The sequence below is a fragment of the Fundulus heteroclitus genome, chromosome 11, assembly GCF_011125445.2.
Source record: "Fundulus heteroclitus isolate FHET01 chromosome 11, MU-UCD_Fhet_4.1, whole genome shotgun sequence".
Taxonomy (NCBI): domain Eukaryota; kingdom Metazoa; phylum Chordata; class Actinopteri; order Cyprinodontiformes; family Fundulidae; genus Fundulus; species Fundulus heteroclitus.
This window is the reverse complement of record NC_046371.1, coordinates 26,447,805-26,463,099: the sequence shown is the minus strand read 5'-3', so window position 1 is coordinate 26,463,099 and position 15,295 is coordinate 26,447,805. Positions and strand designations below refer to the sequence as shown.

Sequence of the window (15,295 nt, the reverse complement as noted above, 5' to 3'; positions counted from 1 at the left end):
GGTTGAATTTACCGACAGTCAGAACCGAGACAAATCCACCCTCCACCCATCCCACGGGCTGAGAAACTAAGCGGCTAATATAACCCAAAACAGCCACGGGCACGACTTTTAGTACGTAAATGCATATTTGACAGAAAACGAAAACACGACAAATAAAGAGCGTGTTATGTTTCTCTATGCCCAGAAGGGGGCAGTCTTACACCACAGCTTGGATTTCACATACTAAGCAACTTCTATGATAATCTAATAATGAGGGAAGCTGGCTTGATTAAAGTCCAAGATAATTAGTGGCGGACAACAGGCTTTGTTTCTACAGTTAGGTGAACCCTATTGAAACAAGTCTCCTCTCATTATCTATATTTGCATGTTTTTTATTTAATTTATCCACTACTAAATAGACACTTAACCATCACCCAAAAACTTCACTAGACAGATGTAGCCCACTCTTTTGACAATATTTCCCATTGTTTTTATTTATTTAAAGTATAGTAGTTTTTGGTAACCAGATCAGAGTCCTCACCATCGTTGGCATGTGTGTGGTTCGAAATTCACTGCAGTGGTGCCAGCCTCGTTTTGTCACACAGAAAACCGACTGGCTATAATTATTACTGTGGACAACAAGGAATCACGTTTTAGGGATGGCAGTTTGTACAGTGGGTGTGTAAAAGTGGAAGTTGTAATACTTGCTCATTCGGACAATTCTTTTCCACAAATTGTCATCCCACTGGACTGTTTGTACTGGACCCACTGGACTGCTCCGAAAGGTGAAGGCAAGCCACAAAAGAGGGGCCTTGCGAACATTTTCATACTACTTGAATGTTTTCCACATTTTGACCCATTACAACCACAGATATCAACATGTTTTAGTGAAACTGTTTCAAATAGACCAAGTGATTATTTTAAAGTGGGACAAATAACATTTATTTATTTAAATTTTTTTTTTTACATGTTTTGCAATTCACATTTAGTCCATCACCCCCACATTGTAAGATGGCGTAGGCAGCATCATGCTGTGGGAAGGCTTTTATTAACAGGGAAGCTGATGAGATGCTGCCAGAAGATAGATAGAGCTGCAGACCTGGGGGGAGAAAAACTGTTGGAGGATGCAAAAGACTTAAAACTTCCAGCAGGGCAACAGCCTTAAACAAACTGCTAGAACTACAAAGGAGTCTGAGACAGTGCTGGTGAATCGCCCAATACTTCAGCAATGTATTCACAACAGCAAACCTATATATATAATATAATATATATTAAATATATATATATATATATATATATATATATATATATATATATATATATATATATATATATATATATATATATATATAATAGAGTGTTTTCCCTTTGAACATTTCATATTACATTCTGTCATATGACAGCCAATTTCTTCAGTGTATTTTACTGACATTCTATGTGATAGAAAAAGCAAGAAGAAAAACAATAGATTTTCAAACGTGTGAAATGTCTGTAGGTACTGCAAAGCTCATTAGAGCTACTGAGAGCATGGATGGGGAATGGTGAAAGAAAACCTCTAGGATGCTGCAAAACAGGGCCAAAGGTTCACCTTCTTGCAGCAAATCAGCCTTGAATACACAGCCAGAGCAATGATGGCACGGTTTAGATCAAAGCATGTTCATCATGTCCCAGCATGGCCTAGATAAAGTCCAGACCTACAGTAGATCTGAATGAGAAGCTGTGGCAAGACATGAAAACTTTTTTTTACACCACGCTCTTCCATCTGCTTGAGCATTTCTTTCTTGAGAAAAAGATTTCAGTCGCTAGATGTGCAAAGCTGGCAGAGACATACCCCAACATTTATGAAAGCCGTCCATCATTTTTCATCTATCTTTTACGACTGTGCACAACTTAGCACCTCTCTGTCTTGTAAAAATTCCAATAAACCACTCTGAAACTTGCCTTTTTAATGTGACAAAACGTGAAAACAAAATTGATTCCTGCAGAAAGCGCAGCAGGCATGACACACAAGTCATACGGTAGCTTTTATTTATTTGTTTACAAGTATGCACTCTAAATTCATGGGGGAAGCCATGGCCTAAAAGGAAGACCGGTTGTCCCCCAACTGGAAGGTCAGCGGTTTGATTCCAAGCTAAGTGCTTCATATACAGAGTGCATCTAATATGAAGAGTGCAGATGAATAAAGCTAAACAACACATGCTTGTTTGTGTGAAGGAGAGACATGCAGTAAAAGGCTTTTTCCTGCTTGAGGCTAAAAAGGTGCTTCATTCGGTGTCCTCCAAAAGTATTTATACAGCTTCGACTTATTAGCTGTTTGCCACAATTTAACCACATGGACGTATGTCTTTATTAGGATTTATGTGACGGACCAATAACAAGTAGCGTATGATTGTCAAGTAAAAGGAAATAATACTTACTTTTGGATTTTTTTTAAAGTAAAATCTGAAAAGCTTTATACAGTATATGTATGTTAAATGGTCCCCTTTACTCTGATACCCCTAAGTAAAACCTAGAGCAACAAGTCCTTTGGCTCACCCTTTAACACTAGAGCACTTTGAATCAGATAATCAGCGAAGATCCCCCTGTTAAGTCTGGAGGAGATGTAGAGATCCACAGCTTGGCTCGGGGAAGCTGTTGACACAACTGGTGTTAGTTGTGCACTTCAGAAATATGACCGTTATGGAAGAGGGTCAAGAAGAAAGAAATGGCTGTAGTTGTGGTTTGCCACAATCCATGTAGGGAACACAACATCCATATGGAAGAGGGAGCTCTGGTCAGATGAGACAAAATTTTAGATCAAAACCTATTCAGGATATAGAGCCACGTAATATGCTTATAAAATAGCATGATAAAATAAGGTTATATACACCAAGCCTTCATCTTGACAATGTTTTGATAGTCCTTTTTGAGCAGAAAGATAATTTGCTCTTGGGGCGTGATTAACAAATATAAACAGATGTGGCGACATCTAGTGGCAGTACCTCAGAACTGTCAAAAAGCCGGTTTGCTTAATTTAGAAATAACGCCAGGCTGAGCCTAACCGTCTGAAATGCCTCGCAGAAAAGCGGCAGCTCGGTGTGATGGAAGACCTGCCTTTGTTAATTAAATACACCGATCTATAGCAACTTTAAGAGCCTCATATCAGAACATTTACTCACGTCAATTAACTCTGCAGTGACATCTGAGCCTCAGCAGGTTTCAGCGAACACCAACATTCATATTGTATTCCCAGCGACATTCTAGTCTTTCCCTCTTGGAATCATATTAATTTTAGCTTCTTTTTCACTGGAACCTTGACCTTCCTTCATTGTTTTGCTGGGAATTGCTATTAGCGTTAGCCACCTCCTTGTTTTATCCTCTGCTGTGCATGTGCACTACGTACTTCCGTTAAAATTGAAAAAAAACAAAACACGAAAGGCTTTATTTACTAACAGATTGAGCAAAAGCAAAGCATAAATCACCAAAATAACAACTAATATGCCAGGAGGACGTGATAATATTTCATAAAAACTTTGTATGCAACCAGAGTGAGTTCCTGATGTATAAATAAAAACAAAAAGAGCCAAATAACGTGGCTATGCACCGTCAAGCTATTTTGCAAAGAAAAACGTCAAACATGTGTCCAGATGTGCAAACCCAATAGGAACACGTCCAAAATGACCTTGCAGCTGTAATTGTGACAAAATATGGTTCTATATAGTGTTGACTTAAAGGAGCTGAATAGACATGCCACACTTCTTAGCTGCTCTTAGTTGTAAAATATTTTGAAAACTATGAATAGGTTTCCCTTCTTCTTGTCCATCCTGACAACATTTTAATTTTATGAATTCCTTTACAGGTTTCAACCAAATTTTTAAATATTTGTGTTCTGACGCTTGCATTTACGCCTGCGTTCTAATTGATATTGTGCGCATTGTCTGTGAATGCCGTACGTGTGTTTGCGCCTGCTTCAGTCCTCCCTTCTAGGTCACTGAAAACACAACGCACATCTGTGTCCCTTCGTTCATGAGGCATCCGGTGACTCCCCGACTGCCAGCGGGCCGATCCCGGTGGCTTCAGCTCCTCGGTTTGAGAGCAGACCCGTGCCAAACATGAACCCTCACACTCCACCAGCCCAGCTCCTCTCTCTGCAAAAGCCCTCCTACGCCATATGTCCTTGGTAAAGGAAAGACCCCTTCCCCCTTCCTCCCTCCCTCCTCTAGTCCCACCATAGAAGATGCTGATCTGGCAAAATCTCTTTGCTGCCCCATCAAGTCCTGATCTTTATCTATTTCCCACGTGTGCATGTTGTAAGGTTCTAAGATAAAAGTGTTCAATTTCACCTATTGCATTTATCTCAGGCGCATGATACAGCTAAATGTGCTGCCTTGACTCCATTCTGGTGCGCTGGGTCTCATTTGCTGACGCTGGATCTTTTTGCTTCTGCAAACCTTGACTCAGTCCACGGGACGGCATTGCCATGACTCACGTCTTGACAGCAATTCAGGGGCTTCCATATAACTCAAACTACTGTCGATCCTCTGCTTACCTTGATCGCACGTATGTATTTGACTTTGTCGGTCGCAAGCCATGCGTCTATATGCCTCTGTGGGTGTGCTGGAAGGAAGACCATCACATTTCCTTCTCCACCTTAACATAAATCTAATGAATGCAGCTTTCAATGTCACGGCAATGTACAATACGGCACTCATTCCTCTAGAGAGGGACAGAGCGTGGGGGGGGGGTGCTTTAATGGACGCTGCATAAGGAAGATGAAGAGAGAAAGAACAGAAAGGGTACTAGGGCTGGGTCAGATGGAGAAATTAGCAGATAAATATGGTATCTGGTGTGGTGGGGTAAAAAAAAAAACCCTACACCAGATACTTTGTCCTTTAATCCGTGTGATCCGGTGGCAGCAGAATGCGTTCGAGATGGAGTAATGGATTGCATGGCAGCACGCTCTGTTTGATCCCAAATCCGTCCCTTTCTGTGCAACATCAGGCAGGGGACAGGCACAGCAGCGCGGCAGCAGGCATTCTTGCAAGCATAAGGGAAGCAGCGATCAGGGTAGCAATCCCAGCACATTTACCCGAGGAGGCGAGAAGAAGGAAGGGGAGGGAGCGAAATAGGGAGAGGGATGAGAGGGAGCAGATCTATGAGCGGAGAAGGTACAGAGGAGGAGGGAGGGAGGGAGGGAGGGAGGGAGGGGGGGTGTTGCATGCTCACAGAGTGTGACAGAGATAGAGTGAGAAAGCAAGGAAGGAGGCACAGGGACAGGGAAGAGAGCACAGAGCTCCTAGAGTAGAGATGGGGACCGAGCACTGAGGCAGAGAGGTAGCTGGAGGGACTGAGATCTGCACGCAAACGTGAAACAGAGGAGGGACAGGAGGAAGTCAGTGGAGGTGGAAGGGGAAGGGGGGGGGATGCCAGATGATGGAGCCTAGACATAGGTTTCACAGGACAAGCTCTCCATCCCTGCTCCCTGCAGCAGACATGACTCTGGGCACTGGACTGGGACGAAATTAGCGAAGGGGGGGACGACGACAGGACAGAAGGTCTTCGGAGAGAGCTGCTTCTTGGCTGGATGCAGCAAGGCGGCTGATTTATTACCGAGGGGCTGGGTGGCGGCGTGTTTTTTTGTTGTTGCGTGAGTACATGTGAGTGTCTACGTGTGCGCGGGGGGTTTTTATGGGTCCGTGTGGCGCTCTGAGCTATACGGGGGAGCGATCCATTCCTCCAGTCATGAAGTGACATTCAGCAGACAGGGGCTTTGTGTTCTGGCGTGGGTCTGCAGTGAAGTGGGGAGGGGGGGGAGAGGGATTCGAAAGCTGTCACCGAGCGGAAAGTGTGTGTGTGTTAGGCGAAGTGGATCAGCTGTGTGTGCCGTGTGTGTGTGTGTGTGTGTGTGTGGGAGAGTCTTTAGGTCAGAGCAGCAAGGATGCAGCAAAGACAAAGATGCACAATGCAAGGACGAGTGCCGAGCGACACCGACGGTCGAGAGTGCAGCTGAAGTAGAAGGAGTGCCCCGGGGGTAGGGGAGGGACGGAGGGAGAGAGGAGGAGAGAGAACAGCTAGAGGACGGAGAGAGGAAAGTGGAACAGCGAGAGGGTGATCATGGCTGTTGTACAGTGAGCTGTAGCATATGCTGTAGCGCAGAGCAGAGTGCTGCTGCAGGGGGGGTGGAGGACAAGCATCACTGCACTGTAGAGGAGGTAGTGATGGTAGGGGGTGGGGGGGTGCACACTGACTGAGGGGGGGGATGCAGTGAGTTCAGCACCCAGAAAGGGGGACGCACTGTAGGACAGTCCCAGAAGGAGACACCAGCACTGAGACGAGCAGCCGGGTCAAGCGAGTTAGAGGTCGGAGAGGAGCCGGTGTGGCGCCGGCGGTGTGACCCACCGGGTCGTAGGCTGGTCCTGCGGGCCGGAGCGAAGCTGAAGGAAGAAGAGTCCCGTTTCTCCTGACCCCCGCTGACAGCCGTCCATCACCATGGGCGAATGGACCATCCTGGAGAGGCTGCTGGAGGCAGCTGTCCAGCAGCACTCCACCATGATTGGACGGTAAGACGCTGGCTCTTGCGATGTGTAAAAAAAAATGCTCCTGTCTCATGTTTGTGTTGTTCTGTCGATATTAATCTGAGGTGTGTGCTTTCATGTACAGTACCCGTGTTGTTCGGACACCCCCCCCCCCCCCCCCCCGCTCCTCCTCAAGGCTTGTCCCCGTGATCTCTCCTCAGTCTTCCCTGATTTTCCTTTTCCACCTTCTGCTCTCCTCACACTTATCCTCCTCGAGCATCACTAGTTAAGGGATAAACTAATTGCACATAATCAATAAAAGGCTTCGATAAGCATTATGGTTAATGCAGAGAGGGTCGTCCGTTGATACCACCTAATAGCCTGGCTGTTGATAGATTGAACTTGGCCACAGACCAATAGGACAGAAGGAGGAGAGGGGAGTAGGAGCGAGAGGGGAGAAGAGGTGTGAAAGATGAACACAAGGTGAACAGGCAGGTTAAGAAGGTACAAATAAAAGCTGGGAGCAGGTGACTGACATTGGAAAAGATTCTTTCTTTCTTTGAAGAAAAAAAAAAAAGTTAATGAGCTTCTTTTGGCCCACACTAACCTGCTTCCCAGTGACCGGAACCGTGAGATCCCTTCTCACGTTCACAGTGAGAACCGTTTGTTTGTAGTGATGAGGTGAAGAAAAGGTTTCTCGGATTGTGAGTCGGGACGTGCTGCGGAGACACCGTGTACAATCCGTGTAAAATATGTGCTCCACATCAGCTCCGTGTGATTAATGGGAGGCAAAAGTGGAATTTTCCGCCCGACTGAACACTATCCAAACGTTCCCACTTGGATGTTCATTTGGAAAAGTGAACGTTGCCCAGCCTCTGAGACCAGGATGGATCAGAGTGTAATTTGAAATTTGCTCATTGGAAGAGAAAGAAAATGGGAAACCTTTGAAACAGTTAATGTGGCTGTTCTCTCTCCATTAACCCTGATCACAGGGAGTCTAGAGCAAGGGCATGCTCTAACCTTCCTTCTTCCTAATGTGGCTCTTTAACCTGTTAAAGGAGTGAAAACGGCTTAATAGAGTGCCTTGGAAAATTATTCACACTTCTTAATTATTTTGTCACATGTCGCCACATTACTACAACAAACTTCAATGTATTTAGCCATATTTTCATCTGAGAGTACGATACAGTATTGTATTGTGGTGCATTGTAAAGTGGAAGCTAAATGATACATGTTGATTTTTAAAATATATACTAGAATCTGAGAAAATTTACCTTGCAGTTGCGTTCCACCCCCTTCACTCTGGTGCCCATAAATAAAATACAGTGCAATCCATGGCTTTCAGATGTCACCTAATCTGAGTGGCTTAATAGCAACCCTACCAGATATGTTCATCCACCTAAACGAGAGTTTTCAGAGGAGCAGGCAAGAGGTCCATCTGAACCTTGGGGGAGCTGCAGAGATCAGCTGCTCAGGTGGGAGAATCCTTTGACAGAACTACTATTTGTGAACTCAATCAATCTGGCTTCATGATTTCAGATTCAGAGAAGGAAGAAAGCCATTGGAGGCAGAAAAATGAAGAGAAGTTGAATTTGTACTATAGTTTTCCAGAAGTCATTCAGGGGACACAGCAAGCATGTAGAAGAAACAGCTCTGATCCCATGAGACCAAAGCTTAACTTTTTTTTGCTTACAAAGCAGAATGCTGCGGGGTGGGAAACTAACACCTGGGAAACACCAGTTTAAAACATGATGGTGGTGGCATCATGCTGTGGGACTGCTTGATGGCGCTGGGAGAGGGTAGCTGGTCAGGGCTGATGGGTAGCTGCGTACAGGGCAAACCTGGAAGAACGGTAGATATAACTGCAGGCCACATTTTCCACATGTTTTAAAAAAAATAAACAAACAAAGAAAAAATAATATTGCACCATGTATCATTCTGCTTCTACCTTACAAATATGTGAGACATTGTGTTTGTCTGTAACTTAAAAATTCAAATATGACACATTGCAGTTTGTGGTTGTAAGCACCAAAATGTGGAAAAAAGTTCAATGTGTGTGAAAACCTTCACAAGGCACTAATAAGTACTCTCTAAGCAATGTGCCGAACCAGCGATTCTGCAACCGTATCAATGCAGCAAAGAAGATGTGAGCCTCCCAGACAGAGGTTGTAAATTCTGGCCCTCGGGGGGAACGTGTCCTGCCCGTTTGAGATGCGTCCCTGCTCGAACACCAGATCCCTGAATTATCTCGGCATTTCTGACTGGAGTGTTCAAGCGGGGAAACACCTACACGCTGGACACCAGCCCGTGTGTAGCGGAGTATCCGACTACTGCTTGAAGGTATCCACAAAAAATGATCTTGACTGTGGAACTTTCTTTGGTGGAGAATTTTCTTTCAACCTCTAAGTAAGCTAGGTAATTTCAGTCAGCTCCCCTTTGATAGCTAAAAGAGCATCAACCAATGAAATCACCTTGTCTAGTTCTCAGGAGGGATGAAAACCTGCAAATCGGCTTGATTTAAAGGTGCATCAAGCAATATATATATATATATATATATATATATATATATATATATACCCTGCTCAGAGTTAGCTAGCTTACGGACTGGTGCGGCTTCTGTCGGATCAAGCGCTAAGACGAGCTAGCTTACCTGCGTGACATTTCAACGAACTGGGAGAGCTGGTGATTGAAGTCGGCCATTTGGAAAAACAAAGTGGTACACATATGTCTCTCATGAGCCAGAGGAGAAAACAAAGGCTAAAGCGACAGTGAATATTGGAATTACATTCAACAGGTGGCCAGACAAAGGAGACCAAAGGGATGTCCGTGTTGCTCTGTTTCTGCTGGATATGTGAGTAGGCAACTGTTTGCTAATATGTCAGCCATAACAACTTGATAAGCTAGATGCTAACTGTTGTGGACGTGTTTTGGAGTCTTTCCGCCCCCTAGTGGTCAAAATAAAGAGAAGAAAAAAAAATAGCTAACGCAGCTTTAAAATCCCCTTGTCCTGGCAGCTGAATCAATGAAACCCTGTGAAATCGCAGGGTGCAAAGAACGCCGAAAATCCATCTCTGGATAATTCAAGCCACCAACAGTCTTACAGAGGCACAGAAGCAACTCTCAATTTGTCTGCTACTTCATTCAAAATCATGATGAATACTCTGAAGATGTATTGCTTTCTTGTAATTATTCAGGCATGTCAACATTATGAAGGGTTCCCTGATTCCAAAAATGTTCTACATTTAAATAATCACTGCTTTTCCAAATTGGTGCAGGATAATTCGTCATGCCATTTTTTTTGTCTGCAAGTGCTTAAAAAAAAGTATTTTGTCAAAGTGATACAAATTTAGTTATCTAAATGATCCTTTGAGCTAGAGAAAAAACACCCCCTCTCCCCCATAGAGAGTAGTTTTACAACAACCACAGCTATGTGATACAGTGCTGATTACACTGAGATGCTTTGTAAATGATCCCTCTGTGTTTGGCCTCCCTCAGACTGTGTTTATCCTACATGGCTCTTTCTAGTCGACCCTAGGGTATTAGTTGTTACTTTTCGAGCTTTCCAGCCCTTCTTTGATTTAGTCAGACGAGGACAAAAAGGAGACAAGCTACATTGTCTTTTGGATTCCCTTTGTACAGTATTTCTGAAGGATTTTTTATTGTCATAGATCCCTGAATCTTTTTTTTTTTTGAATCCTTTTTAAAATCGACTGGTTTTTATATATAGCCTGTCTGTAGGAAACCCTTATTAAAAGATAGTGGGAATCACACACTAGGTTCCATATTTTAAGACTTTAATTAGGTTATTACAGATTATCGGTGGTCTGGATCTGGGCTTTCTACCTATAGAGAGGCAATTATTTGCAGTTTCACCAAATGTACTGAAGATAACAACAATCCTAAGCATGTGTCTGCATGGTCAGAAAATTATGGACACCTTACACATTAAATCATGATAATGAAATCCATGGATGTACCAGCAAATTGGAGACTTGTTCACCACCGGCACACTTTTGTGCTGTGGAGGTGCCTCTTAGATTGTTACTGAGCCACTCCACACTAAATTACATGCCGAGTCCAAATTTGTGCACTGACCTCTATGGGTTGAAAGGTTCGGGTCTACAGCACCACTGACCACCCCCAACCGTCCCGTCGTTAGGGGTGGTCAGGTGTGCTCCATTGCACTTGTGAAAATATCCAACTGTGATGTATTGTGGCACTGTCGTGCATCGTGAAGTCTAACACTTCACCGGGTGTGGCCAGAGCATGCAGCCACTGTGCGATGACCGCATCACCAGTAGGGACGTCCAGCCTGTCTGTGTGTCATTTTTGTTTTTTGTTTTTTAACAGTTCTGCATGTGTGTGCTTGCAGCACCAAGGTCGCGTTTCCAAAGTAGAAAGACGAGACATCTCCCCATGTCCGAAATGGTTCCCCCGCATCACTCTGACAGACAGTTGCATGTCGGTCATCGTTTCACTAACGGCAATCCACAAATGTAGTTTCTAGTTGGCCTACACTGTCTGATCCAGCTACAATTAAGCTGATTCTTAATTGTAGGTTTTAAGCTAACCTATGCCCAGGCATAGGGATAGGTAATTACTCCAGGAGTACAGAACTGTGTTAAAAATAGGAGCATCTTCATTGAGCGGCATAGGTTAGCTTAACTATGGTCTTGGAAGGAGAATGACAACTGATTGTTGCTTCTGTGCCTCTGACTAACCCCAGGTGCCGTGCGTATGGTGACTCATTCAGAGATTGATTTTATTTATTGTGATCTGACTGGTCTATGTACAGCGTGTGCATGGGTAACCAATGTCTGTAATCATGATTGTACGGTAAAACAAAACATTGCCAAGGCTGCAATAAACTCATTTACAGACCATTACATATATATATATATATATATATATATATATATATATATATATATATATATATATATATATATATATATATATATATATATATATATATATATAAAAACCGGTGCCTAAAATTACAATGATGTGGGACTTTGAGATTTAAAAAGGCTGAAAAAGAGCCACCACCTGTCTCTTATGCTCTGTCCGTTTGGGAAATTAATGAAATTTCTGGTTGTAATGGGCAGAGGGAGCCTTCTAAGAGGACAGAGCCGGAGCTATTTGTGCCCTCTATATATTTAATTGAAATGCATGCTTACAGAGATATTCAGGCCTATTTGATTAGGATTCATAATGGAAAGTAATTAGGTGGCATTAGTCAGCGCTGTGCTGTCTGTAGTGTGCCGTCCATGGATCTCTGAATGCCTGTCACAAAAATGAGCAACATTTTTTTTTATGCTGAGGGCACAGCTGTGTTAAATTGAATTGGCAGCCTTGATAATGTTGGTGGTTGTTTTGTGTCTCATGGGTTTATTCGCAATTTATTTGGGAATCTTCTAAAATTGTCACTATAACGGCAAGTATGTTACGTGCCCACTGCTGTGAAACCCACACAAATCCTGATTAGCTCATAGGTCTTGTGATATAACATAATCATATATAGGGTCTTGAAAAAGTATTTCTAACCATTGACCTTCTTGGCACTTTTTCATGTCATAAATACAACTTTGATACCGTACCATATTTATTTATAAAGCACTTTACAAGAGCAAAGGTCAACAAAGTGCTGCGCAAATAAAAGAGACAAATAAAACACAGACAAGTTAAAATAGACAAACAAGATAGTTGAAAACAGTAAAAATAGTTAAAATGAAAATAATAATAAAAAAACAAGTAAAAATAGAGTCAGCCTCTTACAGTAGGATGTACAAAAGGCTTCAGCTATGTGTTTTAAGAAGAATCTTGAACTCTTAAAGAGATGAGGTCTGCCTGACATCCAATGGTAGATTGGTCCACAGTTTCGGAGCGAAGGCCTGATCTCCTCTTAGTTTCCACTTTGATCTAGGGACAGGAAGGAGCTGCTTGTTGGCAGACCAAAGGGAGCGGGCCGGTTGAATGGGAGTGCAGCAGCTCAGAAAGGTGTGTCTGTGTGTGGTTGGTTGAGTTAAGAGATTTAAAATCAAGTAAAAGCACTTTAAAATGGATCCTGAAATGTACAGGCAACCAATGAAGGGAGTTTAAGATGGGGCTCATGTGCTCAGACCTTTTTGTTCCAGTTAAAAGTCGTGCTGCAGCATTTTGCGCAACCTGCAGGCGCCTGATGGATGCCTCACTAACCCCAAGATATCGTGCGTTTCAGTAGTCCAGCCTAGATGTTATGAAGGCATGAATCAGTGTTTGAAAAAGCTGCTTTTATATAAAAGGCTTTATTTTGGCTAACTGCCTCAGATGGAAAAAGCTTGATTTTCACAATCTTGATTTCACAATCTGGATCTGCATCTACCTTAACCCCCAAGATTTGTGATAATCGGCCTAACATTTTGTGCGAGAGGACCCCAGATCATAATGTTTTTAATGTATTAAACAAAGATTTTATCTAATAGTCCAACACACAACGGTGCATAATTGCGAAGCAGAAGGAAATACATGACATAGTTTTGAAAACCTTTTTACAGATCTGGGAAGTGTGGCGTGCGTATGTTATCAGGCTTTCTCAGAGGCTCGGGTTTTACGTTTAGGGTTGTCCTGCTGAACGGTGAACCTTTCAGCCCAGTCTCAGGTTAACTTCCTGGGTCCGCCAAGCGTTCAGCTCCAACATCTCCCCATGACTCCGACCATCTCCTCTGTTCCCGCTGAAGAAAAGCGTCCCCACAGCACAGTGCTGCCACCTGCTTGGTTCACTGTGGAGATTGCTGTGTTCAGAATGATGTACGCCGTGTAAGTTTACCACCGCACATGACATTTTGCATGTAGTTCTGTTTTGGTCATCTGACTGCAGGACTTTCTTTCACCCATTTGCTGTGTCCACTACATGGCTTGTGTAAATAACAAATGAGATCTCATATGGTTTTGGTGTTGCTGGTTCGAACCCCCGCTCTGAATGTAGTGTAAAGCGCTTTGGGGTCTTGATATAGGACTTGATGAAGTGCTATACATGTACAGACCATTTGCTATTTACCCTTTTATTCTTCCTCAGAAGGCAAGATGTGTGGGGTGTAACACTAATAGTTTGTATAGGTACCGCAATGTAGGCTCAACGTTACATATTGGTATTTCCTGATAAACTCATAAACGTTCAAAACCACATGTCATTTTCCTTTGTCTTCACAATCACACACTTCTCTGTGTCGGTCTAAAAGAAGAAAATCCCAATGGAACACATTCAAGTTCATGGTTATAGCGTGACAAAATGTGAAAAAGTTAAAGGAATAGCCCGTGAATAGTTTCCACACTACACAAGGCACAATAAAGTATTGATCGTTTTTCTTTTTGTGCACGCAAAGATTCAAATTTAAACGACACGCAAATGCAGGGCTTGTTCCTGCAGGGAAAATGTTTTTCAACTCCGCTGTTCTGCCAAAAGGATAACTAAATGTGGACGGCAGAAGTTGAATAGCATATCCCACCATCTGCTTTTGTATTTTTTTCATCCCCCTGTGTGATGTCAGCTATACAGGACATAAAAAAAAAAAATCATGTTCATTAAAACCCTAAACATTAGCTCTAACACACAGCGTACTTAAGAAAAAAAAAAGTATTTACATAATGCACAGGCCACATATGAATTTAGGATTAACACGGCAGATGCTCCTTAATGTGACAGGATTCGATATGTTTCAGGCCACATGGGAAGGAAACATGGGAGGAAAAGAAGGAAAAAGTGTTGATGCGTCTTCAGCAAGACTGCAATGCCGTAGTCCCGCCAGCGCCAAAGACTAATAGAGGAGTAAGAAAGCACAAGAGGCAGCAATAAATGGAAGACTTGAAGGATCTAAGGAAAGATCAAATGATAAAGGCTGCCAGATGGATGAGAAGTAGATGATGTAGAGGTAGAGCAAAAAGGGGTGCATGCAGGGGAAGCAGGAGGCAGAGGAAGGAGGAAATGTTTGCTCTCTGCAGAGGCTCGGTCCGGAGAATGTGTCAGAGCTGCTTCCTTTGGAGAAGTTACTGAACTAAATGAAAAAAAAAAAAGGCATAAAAACTTACGTGCAATCTGAGGTGATATGGTTTGCTAAACAATCTTTGGTATGTTAATTTCCTTTTTGTAAAATAAGACCCACCATATATCAGAGGCATTTTGTTCAGCTGAGTAGTGTAAAATTTTTATTTTATGTCGGTGTTAAAGTCCAAATCAGTTTCCCCATTTAATGCAGGCATAAAAAAAAACCCTCAAATAATTTATTATTTATTCTCTATCACTTCCCACTTTAGCATTATAAGTCATACATTCTTAATAAATGTTGTGCGCTGCCTGTTTCAAGTTGCAACACGTGTCAAGTCATTCATTAAAAATGGATGTGGAATTGACCAGCCTTTTAATGCAGAGGACAAAGTGGTGCATGAAATACCTCGCTGCTGTAAAGGCTTGAAAAAAAAAAAAAAAAAAAAACAGGAAAGAGGAACCGTGCCATGCTGGATGAGACATGAAATCCTTGTTTGTTGGCTTTAAAAGGAAAATATACACCGTGCCTGGCACTCTGCACTGCAGCTTTTCACTCTTGTGGTTTGTTAAAGGACACATTCTCCTCACTTTTTCCTAAATGGGTCAGGATATCCACAAGACGGAAGTACCCTACATTAAGGAGGGCATTCTAGTTCTCCTAAAATACTCTGAGATACAGGAATGCTCTGTTGGAATTGAGGGCATTACCCGATCAGAAACACCGGGACAGCAAATATTTCATGCCACTTTCTGAGGCGTTTTCCTGAACAAGACCTGTTCTGCTAAAAAAAAAAAAAAA

At 42.8% G+C, this 15,295-nt stretch overlaps 1 protein-coding gene across 2 annotated transcripts in view; it reads left to right on the top strand.

Moving 5' to 3' along the window:
• Positions 1-5,185: 5,185 nt before the first annotated feature.
• The window catches only part of LOC105929329 (gap junction delta-2 protein), a 28,382-nt gene continuing 18,272 nt past the window's right edge, over positions 5,186-15,295 (top strand). The window contains exons 1-2 of one of the 2 annotated variants that reach the window (XM_012867052.3): positions 5,186-6,518; positions 9,268-9,324. In XM_012867052.3, coding sequence (XP_012722506.1) covers positions 6,448-6,518; positions 9,268-9,324 — 128 coding nt within the window. In that variant the 5' untranslated portion in view covers positions 5,186-6,447. The remainder of the gene's footprint in view (positions 6,519-9,267; positions 9,325-15,295) is intronic. The other variant, XM_012867053.3, reaches the window with a different exon arrangement.